At 42.1% G+C, this 16,695-nt stretch overlaps 1 protein-coding gene across 4 annotated transcripts in view; it reads left to right on the top strand.

Annotated features, from left to right (window-relative positions):
- The window catches only part of LOC125237700 (ubiquitin carboxyl-terminal hydrolase 20), a 55,041-nt gene that overhangs the window by 35,773 nt on the left and 2,573 nt on the right, over positions 1-16,695 (top strand). For all 4 annotated transcript variants that reach the window (XM_048144852.1, XM_048144856.1, XM_048144853.1 and 1 more), the window contains 5 exons: positions 819-1,005; positions 2,840-2,953; positions 4,235-4,378; positions 11,186-11,312; positions 15,729-15,857. In XM_048144852.1, the coding sequence (XP_048000809.1) occupies positions 819-1,005; positions 2,840-2,953; positions 4,235-4,378; positions 11,186-11,312; positions 15,729-15,857 (701 nt within the window). The remainder of the gene's footprint in view (positions 1-818; positions 1,006-2,839; positions 2,954-4,234; positions 4,379-11,185; positions 11,313-15,728; positions 15,858-16,695) is intronic.

The following is a 16,695-nucleotide window of genomic DNA, read 5'->3' as shown; positions in this document are numbered from 1 at the left end:
TACCTAGTAAGCTTCCCAACCGGAAGTATTCCCGTTGCAACAAGCTGCGCAACGGCGTGAAGCTGTCGGGCGTGGTCCGGCTGCCGGAAGTGCTCTGCGTGCACCTGAAGCGGTTCCGGCACGAGCTCATGTTCAGCGCCAAGGTGGCCGCGCGCGTCTCCTTCCCGCTGCACGACCTCAACATGCAGCCTTACACGCATAAAGGTACAAAAAAAAAACAATTATAACCGAAAGTTCGTATTACGGCAACTTTACAGTGGCTAGCTACCGTATGGCATAGTATTATGGGTAAAATACACCTACGTAAAACTACTATACTATAATATTCTGAATTGCCAATTAAAATCAGACACATTGCAGCGTTATACTAATAAAGATAAAAAAGAACAAAAAGCATGTACTCTGGCTACGTTTTTAGCTAACTCTCGTATGGCATAGTTTTATGGGGAAAACAACTTATGAAACATTACTCAAGGATTCCTGATTTGACAATTAAAACACACACAGTTATCTATCACGCCTACTTTTACACCTGGCTCTAGTATGACATAGCTTTATGGGGACTATAACACACTTTAAAAGTGGTTTCCTTAGAAACAATGATCATTTAAAAAAGGTTGGTAGTTACAAAAGTCCTCTTTATCAAGTACAACTACCTAGTAAGCTTCCCAACCGGAAGTGGTCCCCGTTGAAACAAGCTCCGTAATGGCGTGAAGCTGTCGGGCGTGGTCCGGCTGCCGGAAGTGCTCTGCTTGCACCTGAAGCGGTTCCAGCACGAGCTTATGTTCACAAAATTAACGCAAACCTCATTGTTCCAGACTGCACGTCAAAGATAACCCGCTACTCGCTCTGCGCTGTGATCTGCCACACGGGCACCGCGGGCGGTGGCCACTACACCTGCGTGGCGCGAAATCCGCGAGGCTGGTTCACCTTCGACGACCAGTCTGTCTCCCCGCTAGCCGCTCCCATGTTGGACCATACGGAGGCCTATGTGCTGTTCTATAGGTATGCCATAAGTCATAAAGGTTGGCCACTAGATTAGCGATAAGCGGAATCAGTGGAAACTCTTCGTTTTACGATAGGTCTGTCTATGTTCTATAGGTTGGCTATTAGATTAGCAATAAGCGAAGCTGTTTACTACGTTAGACTGTCGGGCATTCGGGTTTGTTTTGAGAAGAAATTGAACTTAAAAAGACTTAGCTCTCTATTCATAAAAACGAATAGGCTACTTGCCTCCTAGTCAAATCAGCTTCTTTTTAAGAATCTGTCAAAACAAATTTGAATGACTTGCTAATATGGAATTTATATGAAATCGAATTGAGTGACGTCACGGTCAACTCAGTTACTTTATTACCAGTTACTTTACAACTCAGTTACTTTATTATCAGTTACTTTGTTACTTTATTTGTACCTGACTTATAAAATAGAAATTGGTTTTAAAAATAACTTCAGTCCCTGTTTTCCTTATAGGTAATGATCTGATGCTTTATTTCGTGCACGGTATAAAATATTTTTCCCCTCACTAGCTCGGAAACACGTGTTTTGTCCTTTAATACCAGTGGGTAAAAACGCATTTTATCCACTAGTGAGTAAAGTAATTTGACCTTGAATAAAGTCAAATTAACTGCTTTAAAATTGATAAAAGTAGTTGAATCTAGAAATAAAGATGATTTACCACCTGTGAAACTACTGGAAGCAGTGATAAACGCAGTTTTTGCGTTGTAGTTTCCTCGCTATAGTGAGGGGAAAAGTTTTGTGTTACACTCGGGTGCAAATGTATTTTACTTCTCGTGTGTTAAAAAACTCGCAAGTTCAGGATTCTATTCTCGAACCACTCGCTTCGCTCGTGGTTCAACTATAGAATGCTTTCACTTGCTCGTTTTTCAATTCCACACTCGGCGTTAAAATACAACTTTGCCCCCTTGTATAACAAATAACTATTATATTAACTACAGTCAAGTTCCCTATACAGATATAGTGCGAAAAGCTTTTCCTTCGTATTTTTCCGGAAACTTTCGTATTTATTATGCTAGTTCAGACAGTGTCAGTACGTGTTGTGAGACTGACTGAAATAGCATGACGCGTTCGTACGTATACGTTTACGTAAAAATACGAAGGCAAAGCTTTTCGCACTACATCTGTACCTGTCATCTTTTCTGGGGTTGTAATTTCAAAGGGACCTAAGTGAGCATTTCTTGCCGGTCCCATAGTGGATACCCCCCTCCCAACTGAGGGGGGACTGAAATCTTCTCGAGGCTGAGGCGTAGGGTTAGAGCCGGCGTAGCTTTATTTGACGTTCATATGCGCATTGTAATATGCCTACTTGAAAAATAAATATTTCATTTTCATTTCATTTTCATTTCATTTTCATTTCATTTTCATTTCATTTTCATTTCATTTTCATTTCATTTTCATTTTCATTTTTTTGCCATTTTTTTAATTTAGATTTTTTTAGGGAGTTTTAGGTCAATTGTACTCAGAATCGCGAGTACTTTCATTCTCACTGGGAGACAAATGTCCTAGAATTTCCATACAACATTTTTGTTACTTTCCTCTTTTCTTACCCCACACAACATGTATGGAAAATGGTAACAAAATAAGAAAAAATCGTATGGGACCATTTTTTTAACTACTAGTATTGAAGAAGCTAGTGAGTCTGAGTAGAAATACCGTATTTTTTTTTTTTTAATATCACATTTCATAAAAGTGGAGAAAGAAAAAGAAATGCTTAAGTACCTCCCTTTAGTCACCAAAAGCTGATGAGAAAATTTCACAACTTGTCACTAGGACCAATTTCAATAGTATTGAATATATATTTCAAATATGACATTTGTTACAGAAAAGTGAATCCTCAAATGACAGTGCTCCGGCAAAAAGCGGCCGAGATATTGGAGTCGGCGACAGTGGAGCCTAACGACATCAAGTTCTACATCTCCAAACAATGGATCAACAAGTAAGTTTGTAGTTTAATGGTTTGTTAGAATTTACTTAAAAATATGATAAGACCATTCTATTTTTTGGTGCCATTGTCATCCAGCACTCGAAATTTCCATTGGATGGGAAAGTCATGTATTAATAGCGTTAATATTTTAAGTAATTACAATCAGCAAGTAAAACACAAAAGCGAAGCCCCCCCCCCCCCACACCCCTCTTCACGCCGTAACCAAAAGTTAACTGGCAGAGATCCTTTTGAGAGATAAAAAGAAATAGTTAAAACGTGTAATAAATGCAGCAGTAAATTCGTAGTATTTCTTGATTTGTAATAACCCTGCATGATTGACCCTTGACGACCGGTCTGGCTCAGTTGGTAGCGACCCTGCCTGCTAAGCCGCGGTCCTGGGTTCGAATCCCGGTAAGGGCATTTATTTGTGTGGTGAGCACAGATATTTGTTCCTGAGTCATGGATGTATTTTATGTGTAAAAGTATGTATTTATCTATTTTAGTATGTATCAGCAGTTCTCGAAAAATTTATACAAAAATTAAGGAAAAAGTTAAATTTGTTTTCATTATTCCTATTTTGTTATCAAGATTTTTTTTGAAGAATTGAGATTTTAGTAAGTTTTATTTCGTCATAAAGGTTCTCTAGTATCTATATTTTATTAATTATAACAATTATCCTGTATATATCTTACGAAAGTCGACTTATATTACTAAATGTTGGTAACAAAATAGGATCAATTAAAATTTGGTGACGTGGCTATGTACAAAGTTGACGGGAACTGCTCGTATATCGTCGCTTAGCACCCATAGTACAAGCTTTGCTTAGTTTGGGACTAAGCTGATCTCTGTAAGGTGTCCCCAATTTTTATTTATTAACCCCCTTATTCATAAGCGTACTCTAAAGTTATCAAGCCGATAAAGTTCGTTTGTAGTGTGTCTGATAGTAACTTTAGTTAAATACGTAATTAAAATAAAATATTTTAGTAAATAGTATTAAGTAACCAACTATGTTTGTAACTTGTACTAACACTTTAGCACCTAAGGTTAAGAATCAACAGTAAATGTGATGAAAGGGAGCCTATTCCTGCCAACAAACTGTTCTACAGTTTGGCGGAAAGATTTATGTAAAAACTGTCTCGCTTTTATTGAATAAATAATTTAAAATTTAATTATTTTTTTTTGTCCTTTTCTGTCACAGTTGGAATACGTTGGAAAGGGACAAACGAACTTTATCGGCTTGATAAGTTAGAGTACGTTTATGAATAAGGGGGTTATTATTTATTTATGATTGAGGTTCAACACGTGGGCGGAGCCGGGGCCGATCGACAACGGCGACTTCGTGTGCGCGCACGGCGGCCTGCGCCCCGACCGCGCCGCGCACCTCGCGCGCCTCGCCGCGCAGATCCCGCAGGCGCTGTGGGAGTTCTTACATGACAAGTATGTACTAACTCGCACTAGCTTTAACTGGTTCTTTTAAATTGAAATAGATATCATCATAGATTAAATATAACAAGATCATACAGTCGGTTCATCTTTACTTGTCCTATCATGTAAACAAACGAAACGTCAAATATGATCGATGATTAATATCGATCGTTCCTAACGATAAGTTGTCATACCAACATTACGACTCATAGACAATCTAGACTTCGTGATGTCAGGAGTTTTTGATGTCATCCGTTCGTAATTACAACTATTGATGAAAATCGTTTTAGATATTATATTTTTCAGTGGTTTTTCGATTGATTTCAATACTTTGTGAGTTTATTTAAGTGTATAATATAAAAATTTTACCTTCCAATAAAATTTGTATTATTTTGCCTGGTATATCCGAGGTCTTTATAGAGAGTACGTCGCAGACGTCGCATCGGACCGATAGATGGCGCCATCGTTCGTTGTAAGTCGCTCCGGCGTCTCACCGCCGCGATGTTGGTAGTCCCGTTTTTCCCCACCTGCAACACAAGGCCCCCCGCGCCCCGACTCGCCACCAGCCACCCTCATTGTTGAGGAGAAGTGCCGACGGTATATTAAGCCTACCAGGAAGGCATCACTCAGACCTCGGATATACCAGGCAAAATAATACAAATTTTATTGGAAGGTAAAATTTTTATATTATTTGTGCCGTTTGTATATCCGAGGTCTTTATAGAGACCTGTTTATTATCTCCTGGTGGCGAGTCAGCTGGCGCGCAACCCTTTGGTAGCCCTATTGGCATAGCATAGAAGAATAAGTGAATCAGTTGAACCGATTTGACAGATGTATCAGTCGAAATAGCCTTCGATCCGCGAATATCTCGGTGCCAGAAACGCATAAAGAGATTTTCGTGATGACGTTTAGCTTTAGTCAGCGAATAGTTAGAGAAATGACATTATTATACATCGCAGATCAAAACCAAAAAAAAGATGTAGGCGAGGCTGACTTGAACAAGATACAAAAACCTTAGATACACTATTATTATTAACAGACACGTTATTTTATCAGGTTATAAACCCAATTTCAGACACAAAGTGTGGAAATTAACTGTAAAAGTAGTGTAACTATCTGTACTGTAGCAGGGTAACGTAATTGATACTGCTTTTGTCAACCCTTCGTAAAAATTATCTAAATCAATATTAGCTTTGATATGACTATTTAAAGTCCAACGTCTTACGTCCATATCAAACACAGAAAAAGGTCATCACTCACGCGCCCAAGGGCTATTTGTTACAATACTGGTATTTTCGATCAGACTATTTCGCGTCAAGCGAGCGCGGTTGCAAGCGAGACTCCTGAACTCTGAACTCTTTTTAGTGAGGGCATTTGAGGATACCGATCGCTCGGTAAAACTAGCCTAGAAGATGAAAAGTACGAGCGCTGTCGATTGCTACTACACTGAACGGAGGTATCAGTCGATTTCTTTAAGTCAGTCATTGACTCTTAGGGTAATCCATTACCTAATCCAAAACCCGATGCGACGGATTTCTACTTCGTGCAATGAAGGTCGACAGAGTAGACTGAGAGGTGGAGACGTCCGTGTCGCATCGCTGGTGGTTGCTGAACACGTCGTGGTAGCAGGTCAAGGGGTGAATTTAACACCGCCACACATGCGCGCTTTAAGAGCGTAGGCGGAGCGCAATAATGGCGGTGCACCGCACTAACGCTGGCGTTGCGCCCAGTGGGCGCTAGCGGGAACGAACGAGCGCTGATAGCGAGCGCAACGCGCGCGGGACGCGAGCGGAATGCACGCGCATTCAGCGCGCTGATAGCGTAGCGTTAGCGAAGCGGAATGCGCTTTATGTGTGGCGGAGGCTTAATACGTACCGTTGTACGGCGTAATGCAGGGCTCTCGCAGACGAAGAGGTACGATGACGGGCGAAGCAGAAGAAGGCGAGGTCACCGAAGGTCACTTACTTGGCTCCCAGGGGGTGCATACTGACCTCGTACGACAGTCTGTTGGAGTCAGCAGTTACTGTCGTAGTTACTCGTAACAGAAGAGATGTAGTCCTGCCATCGTACAGCATAACATAACATACAACTGAACTGTGCATAGCATATAGTGCTATGCGAACCTTAATCCGACTGCATGTCACTTCAGTCGCCAGCGCCACCGCCTGTTGAAGATTATTCTCCATCGGAAGGGCTTTAGTTCGTACAATGTTCCGATTATTGAAGGTCTTATCGGGCTGCAGATGCAAGCAAAACAGGGGCGATTGGCCTACAGCTATCGGCAGCTGTACGAGGTAATGCTGGAAACTACAGCGGTGCAACCTTCCTCTGTAGACCACGAAAGTTGTGAAATTTATGAAATCAGGTTCTACGATCGAATCAAGCACTATATCAATTGAGTATAGTCGAGCCAGATGATAACTACTGAAGTACTCCTGAGTTCCTGGCCCCTTTCGCTTTGAGCTGGAATCTGAAGTTCACTAAGGCGAAGCAGGTTTATTTTTCCCAATTTGTTTATTAGAGGCTCGGCGAATAAGTTAATCTCTCGAATGGACAGGGGGCGCCACAAGTCTCCGGGAAATCATCGTGTACTTGGAACCCCGCGGCCAGATTGCCGATCGGTTTTGGTGTCCGCCCGGTAAACAGACGCACGCTCAGGATGCAGGACGCTGGCTCGAATTCAGATCTGGACATTCTGAAAGGGATTTTTTTTTTTCCGCAAACCTTTACGATGTCTTTGACCTACACAATGAGCGATGTACAGGAATCACAGGGTCTTCTCGCGAGGCGCCTCTCCGATTAGATAGCTCGCGAACATCGTCAGGACACCCTCGCAGCAGTGCGGCTCCTCGTCCGGTTATTGACGTCTTACCTCGTTCAACTATGGGTGTCCAAACCACGTTAGGACGTAGCATCTTTAGAATTTATCTGTTCTCACTTCGGCGACGGAGGAGTCCTTGGTCAAAATAGAGTGTAAATACAGTCGTACTTCACGGGAACTGGAAAGAGAAGAGTGGATACCATAGTGTACGGGATGTCAGCTGATAGCGGCGCCCGGCGTCACATTGGAGGGTAGTATCAGCCTGGTCAGCAACAGAGTCTGCAACGATACCGTAGCCGGTCGTGGCACCATTGTAGGGGAAGACAGTGTTCGCGGTGAGCGTGACATCTTAGGCGCGACGGGCGTTATCAGCGTGGCGGCTAGCAGCACCAAGGGCCCACATCAGCAATCTTACCAGCTTGTCACTGCAGCAGACGCTGTTATGTTCGGCGGTGAGATTGAGACGGCCGTCGTCAGCTCGAAAGGCGTCTCGATGCCCTGTCGCGTCACGAAGTATCGTGCTCGGTGGCCTTCTCGAGGTGACCGCCGTCAGCGCGGGAGGCACCGGCGCAAGCGTGGCAGTCAGCTACATCGGTGAACAGCATCAACAGAGTTCGCGGCGTCGTCACGGCAAACGCGGCAGGAAAATTAGCGACGCCTTCGCGGTAGCCGCAGTATTGCGCTCGGTGGCGCGATGAAGGTCGCCGCGTCTACAATCTTACCTCGTGCGATCGAGGCGACATCAAGGCGCCAACATGAGCGTGTCGGCCGACGACACCGGTGGAAAACTTCAAGTAGCTTGCGGCGTTGTCACGGCAGACGCAGCAGAAGGATTGCGACGCCTGTGCAGCGGTTAACAGTATTACGCTCCGCATCACCACTGAGGCGCCAGCATAAGCGTGGCGGCCAGCAATACTGGTGGACAGCTTCGGCAGGGTCGCGTCTCGCGTCGTTGTCACGGCATATGAACGCTCTACATCACCATCGAGGCGCCAGCATAAGCGTGGCGGCCAGCGATACTGGTGGACAGCTTCAGCAGGATCGCGGCGTTGTCACGGCAGATGAGCTCGCTGCATCACCATCGAGGCGCCAGCATAAGCGTGGCGGCCAGCGATACTGGTGGACAGCTACAGCAGGTCAGCAGGATCGCGGCGTTGTCACGGCAGACGAACGCTCTGCATCACCATCGAGGCGCCAGCATAAGCGTGGCGGCCAGCGATATTGGTGGACAGCTTCAGCAGGCTCGCGGCGTTGTCAAGGCAGACGCACGCTCTGCATCACCATCGAGGCGCCAGCATAAGCGTGGCGGCCAGCGATACTGGTGGACAGCTTCAGCAGGATCGCGGTGTTGTCACGGCAGACGAACGCTTTGCATCGTCACCATCGAGGCGCCAGCATAAGCGTGGCGGCCAGCGATACTGGTGGACAGCTTCAGCAGGATCGCGGCGTTGTCACGGCAGACGAACGCTCTGCATCGTCACCATCGAGGCGCCAGCATAAGCGTGGCGGCCAGCGATACTGGTGGACAGCTTCAGCAGGATCGCGGCGTGGTCACGGCAGACGAACGCTCTGCATCACCATCGAGGCGCCAGCATAAGCGTGGCGGCCAGCGATACTGGTGGACAGCTTCAGCAGGATCGCGGCGTTGTCACGGCAGACGAACGCTCTGCATCACCATCGAGGCGCCAGCATAAGCGTGGCGGCCAGCGATATTGGTGGACAGCTTCAGCAGGCTCGCGGCGTTGTGGCGGGGGCAGAAGGTGGCCGCGCTGGTAGCCTGCGTATTGACGACTGATCACTAACGGCACGGCGCTCGCGTCGGGGCAGCAGCAGACATACTTACAGCGTCGCACGCGGCGCCTATGCGGCGGCCACAACGTTGTTCGGCGGCACCGCAGAGATGGCCATCGTTAACGAGGAGGCAACTTCTACGTAACCTCGGCGGCGCCGACGCGCGGACAACACTGCCGCGGTCAGCGGCGCTATCGCAGCGCTACAGTAAGTTTCGGCGTCGACACGTGGCTTGGGGCCTCCGCACCGAATCGGAATTCTTTCTAAAATAATATGAATCCGCTCACCCATTCGTCGGAGAAATTCAAACCTCCTTGGAGCGCGGTATTCCTCCACCGCGCCCGCCGCCGCCGCCGCCGCAGCCCGCAGGTCGCGCAGCCCGCGGTCGCGAAGCACGTGGTCCCCGGAGCACGTGGTCCCCGGAGCACGTGGTCCCCGGCGGAGCAACTTACCTACGTTACCGCTTATATTCTCGCGCGAAACTTTTAATACGCGGATAACATTTAAAAAGAAAACTGATTAACGGTAACGATTTTTGCAGCATGGAACTTTCTTACAAAAAAGTGGGTAGAATCATAAAGCACCGCTCGTTCATTTCTATAGTGAGAACCCCGAAAGACGAATAATGATCGCTAGCGAGGCATAATATATCTCATTATTCAAGACGAACGAGCGCAAATTAAAAGGGAAGAAAGAATTGACGGATGAAATTGAAAAATTTCATAATTCCGAAACGTTATAAGCCACTTTTTAAATAAAAACACGAATAACTCTGGTTTGACCAGAAATAACAAGGAAATAGAAACTAAAAGATTAATTTCGAGACACCATGCTGTAAAAATGTTCGAACGGAATACGCGACAACCGGTCACTTCGGCGTTCGACGAAACAATGAGGGTGGCTGGTGGCGAGTCGGGGCGCGGGGGGCCTTGTGTTGCAGGTGGGGAAAAACGGGACTACCAACATCGCGGCGGTGAGACGCCGGAGCGACTTACAACGAACGATGGCGCCATCTATCGGTCCGATGCGACGTCTGCGACGTACTCTCTATAAAGACCTCGGATATACAAACGGCACAAATAATAACATTTTTAGTGATGGTTAATGTGCAATTCCAGAGAAAAGTGAGATAATGTTTTCCAGCAGTGTGTGTTTACATGATTGGACAAGTAAGGTTGAACTGAGTGTACCATCCCATACATTAAAATACGACCGCCTAAGACCGCGCTCACACTCCACCACACATAGATGGCGCCACAAAAAAACGTCTTGTAGCTTTCGATTATACTTGTAGATGGCGTTAAGTGTCACTGATAATGCCAATCTACAAATAATCGGTCCCAACAAGGCATTTTTTTGTGGAGCCATCTATGTGGGGTGGAGTGTAAGCGCGTTCGTAGGCGGTCGCATTTTAATGTATGGGATGGTATGATCTTGTTATATTTAATTTATGATATCATACACGAAAGAAAAAACGGCAAGGCCCACGGGTGGCCGAGGCGGGAATCGAACCCGGGTCTTCAGCTTACGCGGCTAACGTCTTTACCACTAGACCACACGCCCGCCCGCCCGCCGCGCGTTCTCGGCCACCAGTGGGCCTTGCCGTTTTTTCTTTCGTGTATGATATCTATTTCAATTTATAATTGATATTATAGTAGTGTCACTAGTTGAAAAAAGAACAAATCAAGAAATAATCAATAAAATAATTTGATTTGTTCTTCTAAGTTGTAACGACTTACATTTTTCAGTCAACTATTTGTTAGCGATTTTTAAGTAGTTTAACACTTTCGCAACCGAAAACTCGCCTCGTGGGCACTCGTGAACTTTGCTCAGATGCTGGAGAACCCGCCAGGCGGGTTCTCACCATACAAGCGAGCGGTTATAAATTACGATCGGTTTCTGACGTAGTGTGCCATTTTTGGCTGGTAGTGGATGTGTTGACCAAAACCATTTTTTTAGAAAGAAACAAAGAAAAGACGTTTATTAGCACAAAATACACATTTTTAACCCCCGACGCAAAAACGACGGGGTGTTATAAGTTTGACGTGTCTCTCTATCTGTCTGTGGCATCGTAGGTCTCGCACGGATGAACCGATTTAGTTTTTTTGTTTGAAAGCTGAGTTAGTCGGGAGTGTTCTTAGCCATGTTTTATGAAAATTGGACCACTATGTCGGGGTTTTTTTCAAAATTTGAATTTTCTTAATCAGGTTCGGCGGCGGGCCAGCGTGTTCTCACGTCCACGAGTGCGCCGTGTGCGCGCGGGCGGCGCAAAGATTGCGCACGCGACGAGCGAGGGAACTGAAGGCTTTTTACGACTTGCACGCCATCTTCCAGGTACAACATCAACCTAATAGACCATGGATATAATGCGCACACTTTGCATAGTAGTATTATATTTTCATTGGCCACTGTTACAAAAACTTGCCAACTGATGCAAATAAACAGTATTTCAAATTATTTTGCAATTGTTATTCATCTTGTGCCTCCGGATCGACTTTGAAGTTTTCATATATTTGTTAGTACATTTTGCGTGGTGTACGGAGTATATTTATGTATTGTCTTCTAATTTAAAATGTTGCTATAAAGATATACCATTATTGGCATCGAAAATTCATGCCAAAGGCTCAAAGAAAATAAATGAACAAAAAAAACCTCAAAAATTGGAACCTTTCTTACACCCTTCTCCATACAAAAAAACAAAATCTTCAACTGATTTCAGAAAAAATTTAAACACAAAAATTTCAAAAAAAAATGGTGCACTAATTAATTACAAAATGGCACCTTTTTGTGACTGTGCCCCCGAAGAAAATAAAAAAAAATAAAAATGACCCACCCTATTGCATAGTGTATCGCTGTGCACCAATCACACTTAATACCCTTTATCGCGTTGCCTTTGCCCTACGGCTCTAGGCTTTCTTCACACATTGTAATTCGAGCTTCATGATGTATATTCCCTAATGTCGGAATAGAATTATTACTAGAAGACATAGATTTGAAACTGGTCGGCTATTCTAAAGCAGACTTTTGCATTGTTATGATCGGCGAGTCAGATTTCCGAATAACCCAAAATTATGATGTGTTAGTTAATACTATACATGATAAGTTGAAGAGAATAAATAATACTAACATAATTATTGTTTTACCAACATATATTTGTGGTGCACCTGTTTATAATGCACGAGTGGAATTATTCAATAATAAACTTGGACAAGACATGCATTGTCATGGTTATGGCTATCTTTATGACTCTAATCGAAACCTAACCCTAGATGAGTTTTCGTTGGAAACTGGAAAAATTATCAGCCACGGAGTTCAAACCATTCTGTGGGGCCTAGCTGAGTGGATTTTAAGCCTAAGCAACACCGGTGTTTCCAAATCAGCTTCGGAGACGCCTCCTAAAAAAAGTGAAATAAGTGAGAATATAACAAACAATGATACCTTGTTTTTTCGACCATAAGCTCTCCAATAGAGACGATTCTGTACTGGATATATATAATTCTAACATAACTCTTAATATAGACAAAAATCTTGAAGGAATAAATTCTTATCCCACTAGTCATTTATCAGCACAACAAACAACCTCTTTAAATGTATTTTTACAAAACGTATGTGGCATAAAATCAAAACAAGATTTGGTAGAGTTGTATTTAGATAGTATGGAAAATAAACCACATTTTGTATGTCTTTGTGAACATTTTTTAAATGATAATGCAGCGGATTGTGTTGTTTTTAATAATTACGAAAAGGTCTGTATGTTTTCCAGAACCAGTAAAAAAAGGGGTGGTACATTAATACTAGCTGAAAAGGGTAGGAAGACTAAAACCTTATTGGAATGTAAAAAGATGGCTAGAGTAGAGTGTTTTGAAATTTGTGCGGTTAGGGATTTGGACACTAATGTATGTATATGTTGCTGTTACCAAAATGACAAAAAATTTGATATTTTTATGGAAAAGTTAGAATTGCTACTACAATATTTTCTTGACAAAAAGTGTATAATCTGTGGTGATTTTAATGTTAACATGTTAAACGATGATAAGAAGAAAAGTATGTTTGTTAAACTTTTGAGATCTTATAACTTTAGATATCTTGTTCACAACAAAGCGACGTTTAAGCGCAATGAATCTGAATCGTGCATAGACAATATTTTGACGAATTTACCTGAAGAATGCGTGTTGTGGACTTTAGTAGATCATAATGGTCTGTCAGATGGGCATGCGGGTATAGAAACCGGCTTTATAGTGAATAATTATAATCAGCATGAAAAACGGAAGGAGAAAGCTATTTTTGTGAACCGCAGAGTTTTCAGTAAAAGGAATCACGAAGTATTCAAAGATTGTATAAATAGAGAAAATTTGTGTGTTTTAGGCATTAATAGTTTCCTTAAAACATTTAATACTATGTTTCAAAATAGCTTTAAAAAGGTAAAGAAAAAAATTCTTTTACAAAGAACTAACCGTGTTAAGTGGATAACCAAAGGAATCAAGGTAGCGAGCAAAATGAAACGCGTGCTGTTATCCATAGATACTGCTCACAACGATCAAAGTTTAATTAACTATCGCAAAGCGTATATAAAAATATTCAAAAAAGTTCTTAAGAAGGCTAGGATGTTAACGGTACAAAACCAAATTGCGCAGGCAAATAACTCTGCTAAAAGTATCTGGGAAGTGGTAAACAAGCGTACAAGTAAGAACAAGGTAGTCAGTAATAGCAAACTGGTACTCAAAACTGATCAATCATTAGTACATAATGGTGCAGAAATAGCTGAAATTTTTTCCAGCAATTTCGATTCCGCAAATTTTCAAATTAAGGGTGACCCTGCAATAGCTTATTCCTTACTGGAATCGAATTCCGAAAGAGTACAAAATAGTATGGTTTTTAGGCTAACTTCATCATTTGAGATAAAATCAATTGTCAAAGCTATGAAAAATAAAAAATCTAGTGGTTATGACGACATACCCATAACTATTATCAAAGATAATATTGAACAATTAGCTCAACCACTCTCATGTTTTTATAATAATTGTATAGATCAGGGTATCTTTCCCGACCAGCTGAAAATTGCAAAAATTGTTCCTTTACATAAAAAGGGTTCACGGACTGATCCAAAGAATTATAGACCCATTTCCTTATTACCCACCTTGTCAAAAATTTTTGAAAAGGTAATTAAGAAAAGACTCAACACTCACCTTTTCAATAATAATATTATTAATATAAGACAATTCGCCTACCAAAAAGGTATCGGTACCTCCGAGGCAATAGACACAATTATAGAAGACATTACTAATAATTTAAATAAAAAGTTAAGGGTGGCTGGTATCTTTCTTGATTTAAAATCCGCTTTTGACACTATTGATCATGACATCTTATTGCATAAACTAGAATTCTATGGTATCAGGGGAAAGGTATTAAACTTATGTAGGTCGTATTTGCGGAACCGAAAACAGTTTGTAGAAGTTACAGAGGTTAATGAAAGTGCTATTGAGGTCACCTATAGGTCAAAATGTGTTAACATAACACGAGGGGTTCCTCAAGGATCTGTGTTAGGACCCATATTTTTTGTTTTATATTTTAACGACTTTATTTCTTATATTTGTAGGGCAATTCCAGATATAAAGCTAGTGACATTTGCAGACGATACGAGCGCAGTCTTGTCAAGCCCAACTCTTACTGGTCTAAATAATAAGGTCAATTTAGCACTAGAAGTATGTCAGGCATGGCTTCGTGCAAATAGTTTGATTTTAAATAGCTCAAAGACTTACGCTATGTTATTTAAAACAACAGCAAGAAATAATGAATCCCTATGTGTACATATTAATGGCGACATCATTAGACCTGTAGATAGCGCAAAAATGTTGGGTATTCACCTAGATTCACTGTTAAACTGGAAGGATGAATTAAATAATTTAGAAAAGTCAATTAGTTCTGCTTGTTATGCCATTCGCAGCCTCAGGGATGAATTGACCGTTGAGCAACTCAAAATGGTTTATTTTGCCCTTGTAGAGTCAAAACTCCGCTATAGCATAAAACTGTGGGGCAACAGCTATAAATACAATATAAACCGAGCTTTCGTTGCCCAAAAAGATGCTATACGTGCTATAGCTAGAATTCCTCCATGGGAGAGTTGTAGAGAACACTTCATGAGTCTACAAATACTTACAGTACCCAGCCTCTACATTCTTGTCCTGTTGACTGATGTCATCAAGCATCGCAATCGTTTTGAAAGTGATTCAGAAATGGTGTTGCGGGAAGCCTCTAGGACTAAGAACTTAACACCAAAAGTAGCACCGCGGCTAGAGGTTGTAGAGCATAGTGCCAAAGTACAAGCGGTTAAATTATTTAACAGGATGCCTATAGAGTTTAAAGTTATAAGATGCTCTGTAACCTTTAGAGATAAGTTAAAATTGTATTTATTAGAAAAATGCTGCTATGACATTAATGATTTTTAGTTCTAAGTAGGTATTATTATTATTTATTTTTGCTGACATGTAGTGCGTATTATTATTATTAGTCATTATGTTCTTTCATTTTTTATTTTTTTTAATCATTATTTTTATCATTGTTTTATTTAATAAGTATAATAGCAGACATTTTTATTGGGGGTTTTTATTGTATAATATGTTTTTGTTTGTATTATTTTATTGTATATATTAGACTTACTAGGTTAATATTTATTGTACACACACATTCAAACACGATGTCAAATTGTTCATGAATAAATAAACTAAACTAAACTAAACTATATTTGTACAGGAGCAGGACCGCCCTCGCGCGATCTACGCGATCAGCATGCACTGGTTCCGACAGTGGCAGGCCTTCGTGAAGACCAGGAGTCAGCAGCCGCCGCCGCCTGTCGACAACTCGGGGATTGTCACCACTCAGGTATAAATAGTCTCTCATTGTAACACTTTCGCAACCAAGAACCCGCCTCGTGGGCACTCGTGAACTTTACTCAGATACTGGAGAACCCGCCAGGCGGGTTCTTACCATACAAGCAGGCGATTACAAATTACGACCGGTTTCTGACGTAGTGCGCCATTGTTTGCTTCCTAGTAAATTTATGTGTTAATTAAAATAGTGTAGTTTCTTCACGTAAGGTGCAACAGGGCAAATCTCGGGGGTCAAATGTAACTAATCCGTTTTTTCCATGTTTTACAATGTTTGCATTATTAAATAGTGTCCACCGGTTATACATGGTAGGCGTATTCAGTGGATATGTCGCAGGGAAATGGCCAAAACAGAGATTTCATCAAATCTCTAAGAGATATGTTCAAATCACGCAAGATGCCAAAATGGCGAATCCATTTCATCATTTATCTAGAAAATTTCAGTCATTTGACTAAATCCCTGACTCTGTTTAGTGAAATCACAAAATCGGCCAATAGACACGCCACGTTTCGTCATTTCACTAGATTTGTTTAGGGATTTGATAAAATCCCTGATCCACGGCAGTAAGTTGACGAAACGAACTCAAAAAGTCAATTTCTTTTAACATTTCGCTAAACGAATTTAGGGAAATGATAAAGTCTTATCTGAAATATGGTATACATATAATAAATATGGTGATTTGATCAAATCTCTGGACAGGTTTCGCCGCGAAATGATAAAACAAGTTGACTTTATAAGCCCGTTTCGTCAACTTACTGTTGTGGTTCAGGGATTTTATCAAATCGCTAAACAAATCTAGTGAAATGACAAAACGTGCCATGTCTATTGGGCG

Source organism: Leguminivora glycinivorella, chromosome 22, assembly GCF_023078275.1.
Source record: "Leguminivora glycinivorella isolate SPB_JAAS2020 chromosome 22, LegGlyc_1.1, whole genome shotgun sequence".
Taxonomy (NCBI): Eukaryota; Metazoa; Arthropoda; class Insecta; order Lepidoptera; family Tortricidae; genus Leguminivora; species Leguminivora glycinivorella.
Note: the sequence above shows the minus strand (reverse complement) of the source record. Positions and strands in the feature narration are given on the sequence as shown.